Source organism: Miniopterus natalensis, chromosome 14 (assembly GCF_054644295.1).
Source record: "Miniopterus natalensis isolate mMinNat1 chromosome 14, mMinNat1.hap1, whole genome shotgun sequence".
NCBI lineage: Eukaryota > Metazoa > Chordata > Mammalia > Chiroptera > Miniopteridae > Miniopterus > Miniopterus natalensis.
The window spans coordinates 10,148,073-10,169,510 of NC_142094.1; the positions used below are offsets into that span (position 1 = coordinate 10,148,073).

The 21,438-nt window shown below is 42.6% G+C and overlaps 1 protein-coding gene and 1 pseudogene across 2 annotated transcripts in view; both read left to right on the plus strand.

The window, feature by feature from the left end:
* Positions 1-2,352: 2,352 nt before the first annotated feature.
* LOC107527938 (putative ribosome biogenesis protein RLP24 pseudogene) lies at positions 2,353-2,839 on the plus strand (annotated as a pseudogene).
* Positions 2,840-19,668: 16,829 nt separating this feature from the next.
* LOC107527939 (WASH complex subunit 2-like) overlaps positions 19,669-21,438 on the plus strand; it is a 58,329-nt gene continuing 56,559 nt past the window's right edge. For both annotated transcript variants that reach the window (XM_087824259.1, XM_087824260.1), the window contains exons 1-2: positions 19,669-19,791; positions 20,508-20,672. In XM_087824259.1, the coding sequence (XP_087680385.1) occupies positions 19,669-19,791; positions 20,508-20,672 (288 nt within the window). The remainder of the gene's footprint in view (positions 19,792-20,507; positions 20,673-21,438) is intronic.

Sequence of the window (21,438 nt, forward strand, 5' to 3'; positions counted from 1 at the left end):
AAATAGGGATGATATATTCATATTAATTAAAACAACATGTAATTTTTATAATTATTTTTCTGGTTCACATGGTCAGAAAATGAAAAAGAAACAAAGACTAATTACATGAGAAATTGGGCCCAGGGGCAAAGGAGAAGACAGATGGTATAGGAGATGCAGATGGTATAGTATACACAGGCCACGAAAGGGACCAAAGGAAGCAAGAGACAGCAAAATAGATTAATACAGAAATAGAGACGCTTTTATCTTGTAGTATCAGAATGGGTTACAAAGATTCCTTTTCAGCCCTGGCCGGGTGGCTCAGTTGATTAAAGCATCATCCTGTGCACCAAAAGTTTGCAGGTTCGATTCCCGGTCAGGGCACATACCTAGGTTGTGGGTTTGGTCCCCGGTTGAGGGCACATATGGGATGTTTCTCTCTCACATCGATCTTTCTCTCTTTCTCTCTCTCTCCCTCTCTCTCTCTGTTTCCCTTCCTCCCTTCCTTTCTCTCTAAAAAACAATTTTAAAAAAAGATTCCTCTTCAGAGAGATAAATACCATACGATCCCCCTTATATGTGTAATCTAAAAAACCATAACAAGAAAACAATTAAAAAAAAAAACCCTGAGCTCCTAAACACAGAGAATAGATTTGGGAGATTGCCAGAGATGGGGGTGGCCTCTCACCAGGGTGGGTGGGGATAGGTGGGTGGGGATAGGTGTGTGGAATGGGTGAAGAAGATCAAAAGGTACAAACTTCCAGCTGTAAAAGGAATAGGTCACTGGAATGTGGTGGACAGCATGGTAATATAGTAATACTGAAAGTCTCTAAGACAATGTATCTTAAAAGTTCTCATCACAAGGAAGAAAATTGTAGCTATGTGTGGTGATGGATATTAATTCGACTTATCATGGTGATCATTTTGCATATATACTAATATCAAATCATTCTTGTACACCTAAAATTAATGTTAGATGTCAATTCTATCTACAGTGCATGGGAATGCTGCTAATCCTATGAGTCGGGTGAGAATTCTAAACCAGGAAATTAGTGTACTGTAAAGGAAGTGCCAGATGTTTGAGGAAGTGCCAGATGTTTGAAAGAGAAATAGCACACTGAGCAAGTGGAAGATCTTATGCATGATCAATAGAGCCGTTAAAACAAGTAAATTTAATATCTTCAGCAACATGAAGCAAAATGAAATGAAAGAATTATTTAAAGAACCAATTAGAGATTGTGAAAACTAAAGCCCAAACTGTTGAAAAGACAAAAACTCAAAAGATAGGCTGAATAACAAAACAGACACACACACTTATGTGTGAATTAGCTTGCTGGATATTAAGTTGAGGGAACCTTAGAGAACACAAATAAAAAAAAAGATGAAAAAGTTAAATACATAAAGAATGGATAAAAACATTCTCACTTTCGACTAGTAAGAATTCCAGAGGGAGATAGCAGAGAGAACGGAGAAGGTAAAATTTAAACAATGACTAAAAATTCCCCAGAAGTGAAGAAAGCTATCAAATTTCAGAACATCAAAAAAAAGAGAAATTCTAAAAACTACCAAAGCAGAAAGATAGTTTAACTTCAAAGAACTAAAAATTAGATTTTTATTGTAAATTTCATCAGCAACACTATATACAAGACAATGAGGCAATATCTTCAATGAGCTGTTGAAAAAAAGAATAGTTATGTTAGAATTTTATACCCAGCTACAGTATAATTTGAAAGCATAGGTGAAACAAAGTCATATTTGAGCATTCAGAGTTTAAATTTACCACCAACAGATTCTCTCTAAAAGAACTACTTAGATGTACTCCTTCAAGGAAAGAAAATTGAAGGAATCTAGAGGTAGAAGCAGCATGAAATAAGCAATACTTATCTAAGAAGTCATCAACCAAACTTAGTGTTTAAGATAAAATTAGTATTAATAGCCAAAAGTGTATAAAATAACAACTTAGAACTAGAATTCTGGCTGACATCAACAGGGGAGTTGGGCAGAAGAGAGATAGTGAAGGTAAGTGAAAATTTATTGTCCTATTTGGGAAGAGTCCACACATACTGATTATCTTTAGATTTTGTTAGGCAAGTATTAATTTATGTATGGATATAAAAAATTTAGAGTAAGCCTTAGACATATAGATCAAGCGAACAGAACAGAGAACCCAGAAATCAACCCAAGCCACTATGCTCAATATTTGACAAAGGAGGCAAGAGCATACAATGGAGTAAGGACAATAAATGGTGTTGGGAAAATTGGACAGGTACAAGCAAAAAAATGAAACTAGACCACCAACTTACACCATACACAAGAATGAACTCGTCCTTTCAAGTTTGACCTTTGGGTGGTGGGTCCCCATGCGTGTTCAACATGCATATAGAAAAGTGTTACTTCTGTTCCAGGCCTATATACCCAGGCTTCAGCATGATGTTCATCTGCAACGACTGCAAGGTGTTCAGGTTTTGTAAATCCAAGTGTCACAAAAACTTTATAAAGAAGCACAATCCTCGCAAGTTCAGGTGGACTAAAGCATTCTGTAAAGCAGTGGATAATTTATTTGAATTTGAAAAACGTAGAAATGAACCTGTCAAATACCAGCAAGAGCTGTGGAATAAAACAATTGATGCGATGAGGAGAGTTGAGGAGATCAAACAGAAATGTCAGGCTGAATTTATAATGAATGGGTCAAAGAAAATAAAGAATTACAGAAAGCTCAGGACATCAAAGAAGTAAAGCAAAACATCCACCTCATCTGGGCCCCTTTGCATGCAAAGGAAAGCAGCTGGGAGACAAAATGGTATAGAAACTACAAGAGGATGTGGACATGGAAGTTGCTTCTGACAATCCTATTGTTTGACCATTTCCATTGGAAAACCTCCTTCAGAAACTTAGACACTCTGAGTTACTGATGTATTTTTTACATAAGGTGACTCAAATAAAAAGGTGATTAAAAACACATCTCCTCTACATTACTATCTGCAAAACATCAAGTAATATGGATGCTAGATTGTTTTCCAACGTTAAATCTTCACTGATAAATGTACTTAGATAAATTATGAAAACTCTAAATACAAAGTGAATTGGGAACATAAAATGATTATGCCACTTGGGTAATGGCACCAGGCAGCACTTATGTAATAACTAATGACAAACATTCATGGCTAGTGATATATAAAATAAGATGTTCTTTGCAGTAAAAATCTTCCCTTTATTAACTTTATAGAAGGAGGAATACAACAGGGAACCAAGTCTGTATGATAATTAGCCTCAAGTACTCATCTTTTGTTTTGATTTCAGTATTTCATGTTTTGGTTTATTAATATCTTAGAACATGATGGCTTCATATTGAAGCCTAATTCTACTGGACTCTTTCGATCTGTTTTAACTGTTTGGAAGGGCAGTTGTGGATGTTGGAGTAATATGTGAGTTGTCGTTTCTGAAATGGTACTCTGCTCTCTAGTTTCACTTTGGAGAAAATTCTAACTTGAGATTCCTGGTAGAATAAGCTTTATTTTTCCAGCTCAACAATGATTTAGAAGCAAAGGAATCCAAAGCCTTTAAAATTTTTTGCTGTGCTTTTCTTTTAAAAAGCTAATTGTTTTTGGGAAAATCAAATTTATGGGTAGCATATCTATACATTATTTGCACATAAAATCATTTCTATAGTAAGTGCCTACATATTATTTAAAGGTACTAAACAAAGATAAAGTATCGATTGCTTGAAAGAGAATAATTTCACCCACATGTACTACTGAGGTAGGAGATATATTTAAAGAAAAATACATACTTAATACTTCCTGTTTCTGTATTTTTACATTATTTACAAGTAAGCATGTTAAAAGTATTAAGTAACTCAGTTTTTATAAGGCTATTTAAAATTTGAAAAGCTTAGGTAGAAATGTAAAAGGACCTGTAATGCTGGCTGGATCTGAACAATGTAGAGTGGTGCCCTGGACCAGCTGTCAGGAGGCTTGGGAGCTAATTCTGCATCTGCCTCTAACTCTGTGTGATTTGTAGCCATTGATTTCCTCACCTGTGAAATGAGGCTGGGATTATAAATACATATGTAGAAGTTTTTTCCTGGGGCTGCAGCTTTATAGGCTTTGATTTATAGAATTAGCATTACTAAATCAGGACAGTTGCCTTCTCCTGGCCTCCATTGTTTCTGATGAGAAGTCAGTGGCCAATCTGTTTGGTGTCCCCTTCTACATGACAACATACATGATATACTTTTCTTGATGGTTTCAACATTTTCTGTATCTGGATTTTATCATTTTTACAATGATATGTCCGGGTGTGAGTCTTTGAGTTTTTCCCACTTGGAATTTGTTGACCTTCTTGAATATGTAGATTAATAATTTTCATTAAATATGGGAAGTTTTCAGCTAAAAAAAAGAATAAACTCAAAATGGATAAAAGACTTAAATTTAAGCCATGAAACCATAAATATCCTAGAAGAAAACATAGTCAGCAAAGTATCAGACATCTCATGTAGCAGAATTTTCACTGATACATTGCCTAGGGCAAGAGAAACAAAGGAAAAAAAATAAACAAATGGGACTACATCAAACTAAAAAGCTTCTGCACAGCAAAAGAAACCAGCATCAAAATGAAAACAGTGCCGGCCAGTGTTGCTCAGTGGTTGAATGTCAATCCATGAACCTGAAGGTCATGGCTTGATTCTCAGTCAGAGCACATGCCTGAGGTTGTGGGCTCGATCCCCAGTAAGGGGTGTGCAGGAGGCAGCCAATCAATGATGCTCTCTCATCACTGATGTTTCTATCTTTCTCTCCCTCTCCCTTCCTCTCTGAAATAAAAAAAAAAAAGAAAATGGAACCCACTGTATGAGAGAACATATTTGCCAATGATACATCTGATAAGGGGTTAAGGTCCAAAATATATAAAGTACTCATACAACTCAACAAAAGGAAGACAAACAATCCAATTAAAAAATGGGCAGAGAACCTTAATAGATACTTCTACAAAGAGGACATACAAATGGCCAAGGGACATATGAAAAAATGCTCAATGTCACTAATCATCAGAGAAATACAAATTAAAATGACAATGAGGTACCACCTCACACATTCCAGAATGTCTACCATCAATAAATCAACAAACAACAAGTCATAGTAACCTAGTGGGCAGTATACTGAATATAGACAACAATATTGTATATTGATTCTGTAGTGTGAAAAATGTTGATACAATGTATCCAAGTAACACTGTTGTACACCTTAAATTTATACAATCTTCTATATCAAATGTATTCAATAAAAAAAGTATTGGATAACACACACAGGTGCACGAGCGCGCACACACACACACACACACATACACATACACAAAAGAGGGAAGCAAATGCGTGAGTAAAATGATCCTGATGTGGTAGTATCCAATGTGGGAGCACTTCCCAGAGCAGTTCAGCTTTGATTAAATTCTCAGTTCAGGAATTGGACTCCTAGGATGATTACAGTGTCTCCAGACAGAACTTGCCAACCACTTCTGGGCAACGATATTGGTATTATTTGAAGTTGCAGTCTGGATGTCTGCCTTTTGATATATTCGGGATAGTGATTGAGCCAAGGGAGGTTGGATGCTTAAAAGAAAAACAAGGAATTCTTGGTTAAACTGAAGATTTCATTTGAGAACCAAAACCCTGAGTGAATAATCTCTTAGATGTTGAGGCATTCATTTCTCTGAAACGTATGCATCTATTACAGCAAAATCTTATTGGAGGTTATATTATTGAGGAAATAAACTGAGATAAACATAGGGAAGTGTTATTCAATGGCATACAGTACCAAAAATCTAAAGACTTGCGGCATATTTAAAATTCCAACTCTTGTTATAACTATTTAAAAGATTGTGAATTTATCAAAATGCAAATAAATTCAGTTTTAACATACCGTATGACAGATTTATTTGAATTCTCAGGCATGGTTATGGCAGTCCAAGAACTCTCTAACATGAACAAATTTAACAAAAATTATGACTTAAAAGCATTTGCAAGGTCTATGGGAGAAGTGTTAGTAAAGAGAGCAAGACTGAGCACAGAGAAAGGGGAGTCAAAGACAGCACCATCCCAGAGGAGGCAGGAAGGTCTCAATCAAGAATAAGGCCCAGACAGAATGGATCAACTCATGAGCATCAACCTATGGTCCAGGAGATCGAGGTTCGATTCCCGGTCAGGGCACATGCCTGGGTTGCGGAGCTCGATCCCCAGTGGGGGGCGTGCAGGAGGCATCCAATCAATGGCTTTCTCATTGTTGGTGTTTCTATATCTTTCTCCCCCTCTCCCTTCCTCTCTCTGAAATCAATAAAGATATATTTAAGCAAACAAAAAGAATATAGTGGTCACTGACCTTGGGCAAGAGTGGGGATTGTTTTTCCAGAGACTGGAAGAAAGGGCCGAGGCAGCATACAGGTTATTGCTTTTGTTCCCCTAGCATTTCTTTTCCCTACTTTTGTTAACAGTCCTCAATTTTGGGTCTTGGACCCACTTGCATCAATTCTGTGTGGTCTTGGTAGAAGTGCCAATTAAAGAAGTGGAAATATGACCTAAGGGAAGCCAATCGGATTCTATTTATCTCAAGAACTTGAACCTTCAGTGGAGAAGCATGAGGGAAATGATTAAAGCTGAGTCATTCTGATGGCAGTGGCTCAGAGGAGGTTGTCCGGAGTTCTGCTTTGTGATCTTTCCCAAGATCAAAGAATTTTCCTTAAGTTCTTTGAGCTCTGCAGTATCTTTCCCCAAAATTCCATTTTGCTTAAGTTTGCCAGTCGAATTCTGTTGTGTGCAAATGAAGAGCTATATACAGGTGCATACATAGAAACATTATAAGTATGAAGTGGGAAAGGGGAGTCTGTTCTCTGGTTGGGGCAAGTGGGGTGGATATTGAACAATGTGAAGCTGATTAAGGATAATCCTAAAATCAAAGATAAGTAAAAGTACTGTTAATTAGTGCTGCAGGTCCAGCTAAGTTTGTAGAAAATGGATTCCCAGTGATTTCCTTCAGTAAATTAGGTGCAGGAAAGGAGAAAGGGCATAGGTGGACTGATTCAAAGTTAGGAGCTAGCCATGAAAGAAACACAGCAAAATGGAGTTAATATTGTTGAAAGAGCCACTGAAAATGGAGCTGGGAGGCCTCTAGGAAGCTGAGCTACCCCCCCCCCCCCCCCCGCCATGTGAAATTGAACTTTTGAGCTGGGCTAAAGCACAAATTGCTATATCCTGATACAGTCCGCGGGACTGACTCTGCATCACTGAACTCCATATTAAAAGACATAACATTTCACCTAACAATAGACATAGCAATCAATTGGAATGGCACAGTGTAAGTTTGCTTGCTGGCACCAATCACAGTGCTTTCAAAAGAACGTTTTTCAAAACAACTTTCTTTTTGGAAGTTCACATTTTTCTGTCTTAAAAAACCTTCTCTCTTATGAGAAGTTGAAATAGAGAGAGAGAAACATAGGCAAAAAGAAGTAAAATGGCAATAGGTAAGTGCCTATCAATAATAACCTTAAATATAAATGGATTAAATGACCCAACCAAAAGACACAGAGTAGCTGAATAGATAAGAAAACATGACCCAAATAGATGCTGTCTACAAGAGACCAACCTCAGAACAAAAGGCTCACACAGCCTGAAAAGAAAACAAAACAAAACTTCTGGAGGACTTTAAAGGAGAGATCGACAGCAATACAGTCACAGTAGGGACTTTAACACCCCACTGACTTTAGTGGATGGATCTTCCAGACAAAAATCAACAAGGGCTTGGCTGGGTGTGGCTCAGCAGTTGAGCTTCGACCTAGGATCCAGGAGATCAGGGTTTGATTCCCGGTCAGGGCACATGCCCGGGTTGCGGGCTCCATCCCCAGTTGGGGGCGTGCAGGAGCCGATCAATAACTCTCTCATCATTGATGTTTCTATCTCTCTTTCCCTCTCCTTTCCTCTCTCTGAAATCAATAAAAATATATTTTTTTAAAAAATCAACAAGGAAACAGTAACTTTAAATGACACACTAGATCAGATGGATTTAATTGACATTTACAGAACATTTCACCCCAAAGCCGCAGAATAGGCATTCTCCTCAGGTGCACATGGGACATTCCCAAAGATAGACCACATGTTAGGACACAAAACAAGTCTCTACAAATTCAAGAAAATTGAAATCATATTAAGCATGTTCTCAGACATTTACACCAGAGAATACTATGCAGCTGTAAAAATGAGGGATCCCTTACCTTTTGAGACAGCATGGTGGGACCTGGAGAGTATTATGCTAAGTGAAATAAGGCAGTCAGAGAAAGGCAAGTGTCACATGATCTTACTTGTATGTGGACTCTAAGAAACAAACTAAACTGGTGAACAAAATAGATCCAGAGACACAGAAGCAAGGAACATATTGATGAATCTCAGAGGAAAGGCAGGTGTGGGGAGAGACTAACCTAAGAATTTATACACATTTATGCATAACCTATGGACACAGACAATAGTGGGGTGAAGGCCTGGGGGGAGGGGTACAGGATGGAGGGAATCAATGTGGGGGAAAAGGGACATTTGTAATACTTTCAACAATAAATTAAAAATAAAAACCCTGTCTCTTTCTTTTTCTCCTTGGAACACAGTTGGGTTTCTATACAAATCTGTGTGTCCAAAATTGCAGTTTCTAAATACTCCCAAATAAAGCTTCTGTTTGCCCTGCAGCTCTTTATCAAAATCGATTGACATTACATGGTGTCAGAAGTGGGATTCAGTGACTTTCCTCCTTGTCCAGTAAATCCACAGATCAGAGTAAGGTGCCCACAAGAGTCCATTGCACCCTGTCACCTCCCTGGTGACCCGGATTGTTGTAGTAAGTCCTCCAGGACCCAAACTTCCTGCCTTGGTTGAGGCTCAGGCTTTATTTGGGTGTCCTCTGTTGCCATCTTTTTTTCTGTGGGACTTAAAATGTCTCTTTGGTGAGTAATCATTCTTTTGAAAAATGGGAATTTCACTTTCTAAGGAAATGTCTGCTCAACAGCCACCTCTGGAACTCCTGCTATAATATTTATGTACAAAAATTCAGGGTTCTTAGCCTGCAAATTTCTATCTCACTGGACCATAATTACCTGGGATGATTATAGTTGAACTGGCCAACTTGGAGCTCTTTTGAAATTCCCAAGTTAGTCTATCTGATCTGTCAACTGGAAAGACTACAAAACTAAGCAACCTGCCCCTGGCCCGTGTGGGTCAGTTGGTTGGAGCATCGTCCTGTGGCGGGTTTGATTCCCTATCAGGGCACATACCCTGCTTTCAGATTTGATCCCTGGTCAGGGCTCGTGCAGGAGAAACCAATCGATGTTTCACACATCGATGTTTCTCTCTCTCTCCCTTCTTCTCTCTAAAATCAATTAAAACAGCAACAACAACTAAGTAACCTGATGGGAAGCATAGTTTCATTGACATTTTATGGCCTCCAAACATATAGATGATTCCAAAATTTCTTCCCTCCAAAACACAAATTCTAAATTAACCAAAGAAAATTCTGAGTTTCTCAGAGACTTACTAAACTTGCGTCAACTTCTAAATATTCTTCTGATGTCTCATTATCTGCACTTCCCATTCCTTTGCTGCCTGCCTGTCTCCCCCTTCTTTACCCTTCACTTGCTGAATTACTTTTTTATAACAATAAACCTGAGGCTCTGGTGAACGCCCTCCCATCCCCATTTAAAGTTAAACTGTCGCCTGGCCGGGTGTGGCTCAGCGGTTGAGCATCAACCTAGGATCCAGGAGATCGGGGTTCAGTTCCCAGTCAGGGCACATGCCTGGGTTGCCGGCTAGGCAGCCAATCAATGACTCTCTCATCATTGATGTTTCTCTCTCTCTCCCCCTTCCTTTCCTCTCTCTGAAATCAATAAAGATATGTTTAAAAAATAAATAAATAAAGTTAAACTGTCAGATGGGCCTGGCCCAGGACAACACCCCCCTTTTTTATACCCCATAGAATAAAGCTGAGCTCCATGACATTATTAAAGATTTCCCTAATACCAAATAGGACTTCATTGGATTTGCTAGAGTATTTCTGCTCACTCTTCAAACATATGAGTCGGGTTCTCTGACTTCTATAAGCTTATCCATATATCATAGAAGGATATGCCAGGGAATAGCTAAACAAGGCAGGATGGCAAAACCTTATGGGAGACTTTTCTCGTTGAGGATGAGAAGCCGTGAATGAAACCTCAAAGCTGGCTAAATGGCTTCATAAAAAGATACGCGAGGCTTTTACTTGAGTTATCGATTAGAAGAAAATTTACAAATGTGTTTAAAAACCCAATGATTCTTTTTTGGATTATAATGATATATTTGAAAATGTTTTTAAACAGTATTTCAGCATAGACAAAGTCAACGTTGACACATTAAGGCTTTTTAATTCGTCCTTTATTGAGGGTCTGCAAGACAAAGTTGAACAATAGGGAAAAATATTACAACTTAATTGGGCCACTATGCAAACCCATGATTTAGTAAACTATGTTGAGCATCTCTCCCGAGTATCCAAAAAGATACCAAAAAGGAAACTACACAGCCCTAAATGCCCAAATTCAGACAACTCAAGTAATGAGCCTACAATTAGAGCAACTTACAGCTAAATCTGTCTTTCAAGGTCCCCAACGCAAACCACCCAAAGGGTTTATAATTATTGCAAAACACCTGGACATTTGGAAAAAGATTGTTTCAGTCTCAAAAGGCAAGAACAAATTTGTGAATCCTTCTCAAGACTGCCAACCTGAGTTTTCTCAGCAATGGGGTTGCTCTGAGGATCAAAAGGGGAGATTTCCCCATGCTTCTAATTCTTTAGGAGAAATTGATGTAACTGCTGCGAATGCAGTAACTAGGGCCCTTGTAGATACTGGAGCCACGTTATCAGTCTCTCCATTCCTTTTCCTCAAAGTATTAACCATGCAAATGGTGGGAGTTTTCAATCAACCCATGACTCTCTGAATCCCTTTGAATTTTTTTTCAACTTGGACATATTCAAGGAACCTGTGAATTTCTTTTGGTTCCCCCTGCCCCATTCATCTTCTAAGATGAGACTTTCTTGAAGCTCACAAAGCCCACATTTTCTCTTCTCAAAAGAGGAAAATATTCTTACATCTTGAATTTCTAACTAATGACCCTCAAGAGGACTCGTCCATAGCTATTTCAGTTTTTTCAGCCATACTTTGACTTAACCAAACTCTCTTTTAGATTCCATTCCAAATAAACTATGCTCAAAAAATGCCATTGACAAAAATAAACCTCTGCTTGACATTCCTCTAAATGTAGAGGCCACTGAAGGGATCAAACCCATCACTGAGGAATATTGTAAACAAGGCCTTGTCATTCCTCACATGAGCCCTTGTAATGCTCATATCTTCCATATTAAAAAGCCTCAAAGAAGGGGATGGTGATCTGTTCAAGGTCTAAGAGCCACAAATAATGTAGTCGTATGTTGGCATCCAGTAATGCTTAAACCCCGTAACTTACTCTCAGTCATACCACTAGAAAGTAAATTCTTTTCGGTTATAGATCTTTGTAGGGCTTTCTTTAGCACCTCTGTTGGTCCTAAAAGCCAATTTCTTCTCACTTTCACATTGGAAGTAAAACAATGTACTTGGACAGTAATACCTGAGGGATACTCTGAAAATCCAACTCACTTTTCCAAAATTTTATTTTATTTTTTTATGTTTTTAAATTTATTTTATTTTTTCTTTATTGATTTCAGAGAGAGGAAGGGAGAAGGAGAGATAGAAACATCAATGATGAGTGAATCATTGATCAGCTGCCCCTTGCTGGGGATCAAGCCTGAAACCCGAGCATGTGCCCTGACTGGGAATCCAGCTGTCATCTCCTGGATCATAGGTCGATGCTCAACCACTGAGCCACACAGGCTGGGCAACTTTTCCCAAATTTTAAAGGCAGATATTGCCAATATAGATTTCCCTTGCCAGTCTACTCTTCTACAATATGTGAATGACCTCCTCCCCTGCTTACCTTCAGGATAGCCTTCACCTCCTTTGTGAGCTAGCAAAAATGGGACATAAGGTATCTAAAGAGAAACTTCAGTTCTGTAAAACTTAGGTTAACTGTTTGGGACATTTAGTTACTGTTAAAGTCTCCTCTCAGATTCTCATAGGATCCAGGGCACTTTAATTTTCCTATTCTGAAGACTAAAAGGCAACTCAGAGGATTCCTAGGTTTGGCAAGATGTTGTAGGAACTGGATTCCTCATTTTTCTGTCATGTCTCAGCCTTTATACTCCCTTCTCAAGGCTGAAGAGACAGAGCCCCTCACATGGAAAGGGGAACCCGGAAAGCCTTCAGTGAAGTAAAAGGCAGTCTTTATGAGCCTCCTGCTTTAGGGTACCTTAATTATTAATTGCCCCTTTTCCTTTTTGTCCACAAAAGAGGGAGAAATGCCTTAGGTGTCTTGACTCAATGACCTGGAAGCCAACGTACGCCCATTAGATACATAGTCAACAATTAGAGCTAGTGGCCAAAGGTCTCCCTCCCTGTATGAGAGCTATTGTGGCCACTGCCAATCTACTACAGCAAGTAGAAGAGGTAATAATGGGCTCCCCACAGACCCTTTATGTGTTCATTCTGTGGAAGCCTTATTATTATTAATGCTTTTGTAGTTGGCTTAGATCTAGATGATTCCCAAGATTTTATGTCATAATCTTGTGCTTTAAAAAAATCATATTTTCTTTGATCTTGCCTTGATACAAGCTCAATATATCTATACCAATATCTCAGTCTTTTAGAGGTTTATATTTTTTATAAATGGCTATTATATGTTATCTTATTTTTAAAAAATATATCTTTATTGATTTCAGAGAGAGGAAAGGAGAGGGAGAGAGAGAAACATCAATGATGACAGAGTCGAGTCATTGATTGGCTGCCTCGAGCCCACAACCCGGGCATGTGCCCTGACAGGTAATCAAGCCCCGATCGCCTGGATCCTAGGTCGACGCTCAACCGCTGAGCCATGCCCTCTGGGCTATGTTATCTTATTTGAAGTAAAGATGTTATTATCTCTTTTATTGCTAAGGAAACTGACTGAGTTCGTTGGAAAGCTAGGTCTTTTGTACCAAATCTGTCCTTGTTGATGTTTTTCAGAGGTCAGTTAATTCCCAAAAGGGAGGCAGGATGGAAGCCTTACTTAACTCTCATGATAATCAGCACCTCTCTGTAGTTCACTGACCTCCAACGAAGTTCTTTTCTTGTCTCCTGTCATCTAATGTGATTATTGCTCACTATAGTACTCTGAACGCTGCTACTCCCCTTCCTATGTCCTCTAATGAAACCCCCCATGACTGCCTGACATTAACAGACCTACTACTAACTCCATTTACAGGAAATACTTCTTAAAAAGGCTGAATTAGTGTGGTTTACTGATGGTTATTACCTAAAAGATGAAACAGGCCAGTATCAAGGAGACCATGTAATTATCTCTTTAAATAAACCATTGAGGACAGTCCAATGCCTCAGGCAACTTCTGCTCAAGGAGCAACTCTGTGCACTAATTGGAGCTTGCAATTTGGTCAAAGGTAAACTGCTAACATTGGTACTGACAGCAGATATGCCTTTGTTGTGCTAGGGAAGCAGAGAGGATTCTTGACCTCTTTTTGACAAAAGATAAAATTAAAAAACCCACAGTTCTTATATATTTTTTGTGGCTTTTGTTTTATTTTTTTGTTTTTTTTTTCTCCTCGCCTGAGGATATGCTTATTGATTTCAGAGAGAGGAAGGGGGAGAGAGAGAGAGAAACATGGATCGGTTTCCTCCCATATACACCCCGACTGGGGATCGGCCTGCAACCTCGGTATGTGCCCTGACCTGGAATCGAACCTGCAACTTTGTGGTGTGTGGGGTGATGCTCCAACCAACTGAGCCACCTGGCCAGGGCCAGTTCTTACGTTTTAGAACTCTTAGAGGCTATCCAATTACCTAAATTTTTAGCAATCATAAAAATCCCTGGACATTTAAAGGCAGACATAGAGGAAAACAGAAGTAATCACTTGGCTGACTGCTGCAAAATAATTTCAGCCTCTAATGGAAGCACCTGTGCTACTGAGGTGGGTTAATAAGAAACTAGGAAAAGTCCCTGGCAAGTGGAATGAGGAAACTGAGACAATAGCTGAACAGATAGCTGGAACAACTGAGCAATTTGTAGCGAGTCAGTAAATCACAAGACCCTGTCCTCCCTAACCAAAGACACCTCGGAGCAGTCGGTTTAAATCTATCCTCCCAACCAAAGATATCCACTACTCAGGGGAACAGATTTAAAAAAGGCATTTAGAGTCGGAAAACCACTTAGAGCCAGACTAATCCAAGATAGAGGTGAAACTGGCCTGAGAATGACCCCTGGCCCCACAATAGGTCATTTTGATACATGGGCAAACTAAATGACACACTTGGAAAGCTGATGAATATTCTGAGGTCTTCCCCTGGGAACTCCCCTAAATTCCCATCTAGAGGAAATAGATAAAAACCCTGACAAAGGATGCCAGCGAACAGCCATGCCCCCTTTCCTCAAGAGTGTACGTTGCTTCTTCTAGCCCAAGCTCTAAGGGTCCCGACGAGACTGTCACCGAAGGGAGCGATCAGTGGCAGCTTGTCCTGGGCTTACCCTCTGGTCCTGTCTCCAGAGGTCCTTCCTTTGCCTCACTGTCCTAAACTTTAATAAACTTACTTTCACTTTCACGTGGACTCACGTCTTGACATTTTCCCTGCACAAGTCAAGAACCTGTAAGTCTCAGACTGCTGGGGCAGGACTTGCCGCAGCTCAGACCCATTCGGTGTCACTACTGGCTGTAGCAACTGGGTATTGAAAAGATAGCCTGGCCTTGGCAGGGTGGCTCAGCTGGTTGGAGCACCGACTCTTACACCAAAAGGTTGTGGGTTAGATCCCCAGTTGGGGCTCAGATGGGAGGCAACTGACTGATGTTTCTCTTTTACATCCATGTTTCTCTCTCTCTCTCCCCCTCACTTCCCCTCTTTAAAATCAATTTTAAAAACATATCCTTCGGTGAGGATTATTAAAAAAAAAGATAACAGTATGGAAGCACAGCATTTAGCCATTCAACAAAAAAGAAAAATGGTTAGAACAAGCCTGTAATTTGACCCTAACAGGAACTTATGAGTAGGTCTGAACAACTGGCCACTCCTCCCTGATTGTGTACGACATCATATATTACAATATGTACATGACTTAACTCACTGGAACACTGACAAAATGGTTTTTTGGGGAAAACAATACTACTGGAAGCCATCTCCAAAGATAACTTCCCAGGTAAACCCCTGTTAGAGTTCTGGTGATTTGTATGTCTCCTCGTTGGGTGGAAGCACCCCCATGCCTGAGAGCCACAGCCTCCGCAGTCAGTAAATTCTCCTGGAAAGAGCTTTCCCTCTTGGGAAATCCCTCAAGCTCTAGAGCAACTGGGCAACTCATTTCACAGGACAAATTACACAATCTGTTTGTAAAGTTTGGCCAGTTTTGCGATATGTCCATTGCTCATGTCCTTCCACTCACAAATACTAGTTGGGAACTAGATTTAAAAAGCTGGCATTTGGTTAAAAACCAATAAAATCTATCTCTTAGGGAATCCCAGCATGCAAACTTAAAACCAAACCCATGCTAATCTTTCAATCCTGACCCAAATATATAGAAACCTCAGATACTCCTTTAATAACTCTCATGATAAACTACACGATGACTATAGTGTTTTCTGTGATGATGACAATTATGATCATCTGACACATGGAGGATGTGAAGTCCCAGCCTCAGAAACAGGATTTACTGCTTCCCTCAGTCTTAGGTCAAAGGACCTAATCACATGCTCTCACTTGAGGGCACAGAATGTTTCTTGTGTGAGACCCAAATATATGTTGCCTTGCAACCCAATAGTGAGGCAGACGTAGCATTTTGTTAGTACTGATGCTGCCACCAGAAAGACTCTCCTTTCCTCTGATATTATCTTTAAAATGGACTCTTTTGTTTATAAAGTTCGACCAAACAAAACAAATGTAATTGGGATTTGGAGTATGGTGTTTTCAGCTCTCTCTCCAACTGAAATTCCATAACAGATGAGCAAGGCTTTTGGCATGCCTTTGCTAGAGCTTTCCCCCGATATAGAGTAGCTGAACTAGAAAAGTCTATCCAAAATCTTTCCATTCTTGTAGCACAATAATGGAACACGACTGCAACTGCTCTTGACAAGGAATAGTTGACAGTTCGGCTAAGGTAGTTTTGTAAAACCATAGGGCTCTAGATGTGTTGACCACCCAACAAGATGGTATTTACGCCCTATGGGAGAGAGATGTTGTTTCTATGTCAACAAATCAGTTAAAGTGATAAAACAGCTTGAGGTTCTGAAACAAAACATTAAAATCTTTGAACTGACAAAACATCACCCTATAAAATGGGATTGGACAGTCATTTAGCTGGATGCCCACCTACAGGAATAGCGACCTGGCTTCATTCTGTATTACAGGCTTTAATCATAATGGTTTTTGTGATTATACCTAGTTATATGTCTTACCAGGTATATTGATTGACTATCAGCCACTACCTAAATAATCCTAGCTCAATACCTGCAGATGTTACAGTAAGTAAATCCACTGAGACCATATCTACAAAAAAATGTGTCTGATCTGAGAAATATGTGACTTAGCTCTGCTTTTAATAAGTTTCCTTGTTGCTCAAATATGGCATAAACTCTCTTACTGCACTCAGGAGACTGCTTTCTCCCCTACATGGCATATGACTTTCCAGGAATGAGCCTTCCTGTCGATGGGGGATGTGTTGCTTTTTTAATGATGCTTCCTAATGATCAATAATTGATGCTTTCTAAAAAAAAATCTCAGTCAAAAGGGGGAAATACAAAAAATAGCAATGTGGAGTTAATATTGTTGAAAGAGCAATCTAAAATGGAGCTGGGGGCCTCCAGGAAGCTGAGCAAACACCTCTCCATGTGAAACTGAACTTTTTTTTTTTTTTAATCGCCACCCAAGGATATTTTTTCCATTGCTTTTCAGAGAGAGTGGAAGGGAAAGAAAGAGAGAGGGAAACATCAGTGCGGGAGAGACATATCAATTGGTTGCCTCCCACACCTGCCCTGACTGGGGCAGGGATGGAGCCTGCAACCGAGATACATGCCCTTGACTAGAATTGAACCTGGGACCCTGCAGTCCTTGAGCCCACGCTCTAACCACTGAGCCAGACCAGCCAGGGCTAAATTGAACTTTTGAACTGGGCGAAAGCACAAATGGCTACATCCCGATGGTTCCTGGTGAAGTACAGCACCCCATCTTCACCCTTACAACCTCTACTTTAAGATAAACAGGAGCAACAACATTTATTATGTAGCAGCAATGACCTCGGCTCCTTTCCCGGCCTGTGCAAAGGATCGCAGCCCAGGAAATTCCAGAGGATAGGTAACTGCAGAAAGCTCATTAACGCTAATCTTAGCTTCTGTCTACTGCTTCGCTAGTTCCGCCACCCGCGTCCCCTTGACCGAACGGCTCCCCCTTCACCAAACAGAATGTAGTTTGTTTGCTTTTCTGCCTTTATGTTCTCCCTGCAAAAACTGTTCGGGCTGCCAGTTTGTTTAGGGCATGAGCCCGCTCGTAGCCACCGCCGGCTAAATAAATCTCCAAACGCTCAATTTGGTCTCTGTGTGAATTGGTCTCGTGTAACCTGGGTATAACACTGGGGCTGACTCTAATCACTCAACTCTATATTAAAAGAAATAAAAAATTTCACCTAGCAGTAGACATAGCAGTCAGTTATGTATAGCACAGTATAAGACTAGCTATAGTGTAAAATAGTGGCTTATCGTGTGGGTTCCTGGCTCTGATTCTTTATTGGTTTTCTAATCTTAAATAAGTTATTATCCTCCCATACCTCAGTTTTCTCAACTATAACACGGGGAAAATAGTGCCTACTTCACAGAGTCATTGAGAGAATTAAATTAATTAATATGTATTAAAGTGTTTGGTAAACACCGAGCACTTCATAAATGCTAGCTATTATTCTTAAAGGGGAGACGAATATATAAATAAATTACAATACAATGTAATACTTCAGGATTATTTTTACAAATGTATAGAAAATAACTGAGGGGGCACTTAAACTTTACTTGGGATAATCAGAGAAGTCTTCGGAGGTGACAGAAGTGAAAACAAAAAAAGTCCAAGAGGTAGACAGACAAAGGGCACAGGAGGGGTGGTAAGATCTATATTTTAAAATTTATTTTTCAACTATAGTTGACATACAATATTGTATGAGCCTCAGGCATACAGCATAGGGATGAGACACACACACCTTACAAAGCGGTGACCCTGGCGGCCTCGCGCCCGACGGTCCCCACGCGGCGGTCACGGGACTGACGGCGCCGCCCTGCCGCGGGCGGTCCCTGCGCCTCCTTCTGCGCCGGCGATTCCGCAGCTTAACGCCCCTCGCCCCGCGCCCCAGCCCCCGGTCCCCGGCCCCAGCCCCTGCCCCTGCCCCAGCCCCCTGCCCCTGCCTCCTGGCAGCCGTCCGTTTGTTCTTTTTATCTACGAGCCTGTTTCTGGGTGTTCTTTTTTGGTTTTGCCCATTTGCTCTCAAATATTCGTCGTCTTCTCTTGGACTGATCTCAGCGTAACAGTGTCCGGGTCCAGCCGCGCCGCAGCGCTCGGCCAGGTTTCCTTTCCGCCGCAGCGGTCCCGCTAAGCCCCGGGCGGCCCCGCCTAGCGCCCACGAGCGACTCCAATTAACGCCCACGAGAGGCCCCGCCCAACGCCCCCGGGCGGCCCCGCCTAGCGCCCACGAGCGACCCCAATTAACGCCCACGAGAGGCCCCGCCTAACGCCCCCGGGCGGCCCCGCTTAGCGCCCACGAGAGGCCCCAATTAACGCCCACGTGCGCTAAGGCCCAGGCAGCCCCCTCTAAAAATCAATTAAAAATGTATATACTTTTTAAAACTAAGTCTGCCACTGGAGGGACTGGGCAGAAAAAACGTCCAGTAAGCGAGAGGAGGAGGCGCCAGCTAGCTGGGGTCCCAGGCGGGGCCCGACGACGGAGGGCTTCGCTCGGATCGTGAGCCCGGGCTGGCCCTGAGCGCGAGCCTTTCGGCCGGGCCCGGGGGGCTGACACCCAGCGCGCCGCCAGTCGCTCCCCAAGCACCGAGCGCCCGGGGCGCCCCGCGGCAGGCGGCGAGCTCGCCCTCGGCCCGCACCCCCCCGAAGCCCCAGCTGGGCGGCTCCGCCCCGGCGCCCGCAGCGAGCTCAGGGCGGAAACCCGCCCCCGCGGCCGGCGGAGGAGCCCGCCGCCCGCCCCGCCCTCTGGCGCCCCCTGGCGCCCGCGCGCCCGCTCCTGCGGCTTCCGCGCCCCGCCCACCTCCCCGCCTTCCAGTTCTCGCCCAGCCCGCGGCCGCGTCGCTTCCCTCCCGCGGCGCCGCAGTCCAGTCACGTGAGGGCGGGGTCACGTGCGGGGGGCCAGCCGCCGGGGCTGGGCAGCGGGATCTGCGGGCCAGGGCGGGTGCGGGCCTTGCGGTCGGTGGTCCCGCCGGAGTGCGCGGCCGGGACGGTGAGTGCGGCCGCCGGGCGGCGCGGGGTCGGCCGGGCGGCGCGGCCGCCTCCCGAGCCTCAGCCTCTCCGCTGTCCTTCCCGCTGCAGATGAGCCGCACGGCGCCGGGGCAGGAGCGGGCGCCCGAGCGCGAGCCGGTGTGGGAGCGGCCCTGGTCGGTGGAGGAGATCCGCAGGAGCTGCCAGAGCTGGTCGCTGGCGGCCGACGCGGGCGTGAGCGGCGGGCCCGGGCCGGCGGGAGGGCCCCGCGGGGAGGGCGGGCCGCCGGGGGGCGCTCGGCCGGGAGGACCCCGGCTCCCTCCGCCCCGCTGCCGCCTGTCTTCCTAACACGTTCCTTCTCGGCCCCGAAAACTCCAGGCGGCGCAGGGCAGGGGGGCGCGGGGCGCGGGGCAGGGGGGCGCGGGGCGTGGGGGGGCGGGCGCGTCGGCCTCGGCCCCCAGCGCGCCCGCGGGCCGGGCCCGGACGCGGCTTCCCGGCGCGGGGCGGGCCGCTTCCTGCGCCCTCGGGACGGCTGCGGCGCCAGCGGGGGCCCCGGGCGGGCCGCGGGCGAGCGGGGCGCTGGACGAGCTCCGGGCCCAAGAAGCTCAGAACTGTGAATCCAGAGTTGCTTATGAGTAGGACTTTTTAAGAAGTAGTGATTTGTTATTTTACCCTTCGCCTGTAATCTCTGTAGAATGACAGCCAAACAGGACTTTAAAGTTCCTACGGAGACGAAATAGCAAGTGTCCCTTGACTACTTGCCGCTGTTTTAATGAGCTTTCGGAATGTTTTTCAGCGCCACTTGGCCTTAGTAGTGACAAAACCAGTATCCCTTGTACATCCCAGCGCGCACACACACGCAGGTGAAGGGAAGTCGGTTCTTTTTTGTTTTGAGACAAAAAATAGATGCATATAATATTGATGCTTCTGTACGTTTATTTTTAAAATAGCTACTACAGTTTCTACAGGAATTTTCACAGCAGACTATCTCTAGGACCCATGAAATCAAGAAACAAGTGGATGGACTAATTCAGGAAACTAAAGCCACAGATTGTCGCCTACATAATGTCTTCAATGACTTCCTTATGCTGTCTAACACCCAGTTCATTGAGAATGTGAGTTGCTTATATCAGATTATATTAGTTATATCAGATTTATAAATAATGCTTTTTGGAGGAGCAAGAGTCATTGTGATATTAAGTGATCTATTATTACTTTCCCTCCTAAATTTTGGTGGAAGTGGCTGTTCTTGGTAATTTAAGCTTCTTTCTCTAGGATTAATGCCTTTAAAAAAATAAAGTTTTTTTTAAGCCTTTAAAAAATCTAATGATAAAAATTCCTGATATTCTATTCTTTCTGTCCCTTAATTTTAGTGTTTGGTTTTTTGTTTTTTTTTAACCCAAACCCGAGGATATTTTTGCAGTGATTTTTAGAGAGTGGACGGCAAGGAGGAGGGGAAAGGGGGAGAGAGAGAGAAAAACAACACCACCTGCAACCTCGATCTAACCTGTGACCTTTTGGGCCAACGCTCTAACCACTGAGCCAAACTGGCCAGGGCCCTTTTTAGTTTTGAATTCCATGGCACTCAAACAAGCCTTGTTATGGCATATTCTGTCAAGAGAGCCACGCACCTGGTTTGATCTTCTGGGTCACCAACATGGCTGTAGTTACAGAATGTTCCATTATGTTCTGGTAAATTATATTAAAGGCATGTATGTATCCACATGGAATGTTCTCAACTAATGTTTGTTACAATGGCTGAACCTATGATACAGAATCAAGTCTAGACAGATTACTGAGCTATAACACCATGCATAATTTTGTCTGTATATTTTTTGAGTTCCTGTTAAGTGCCAGATCCTAGGAACACGTAGATAAATT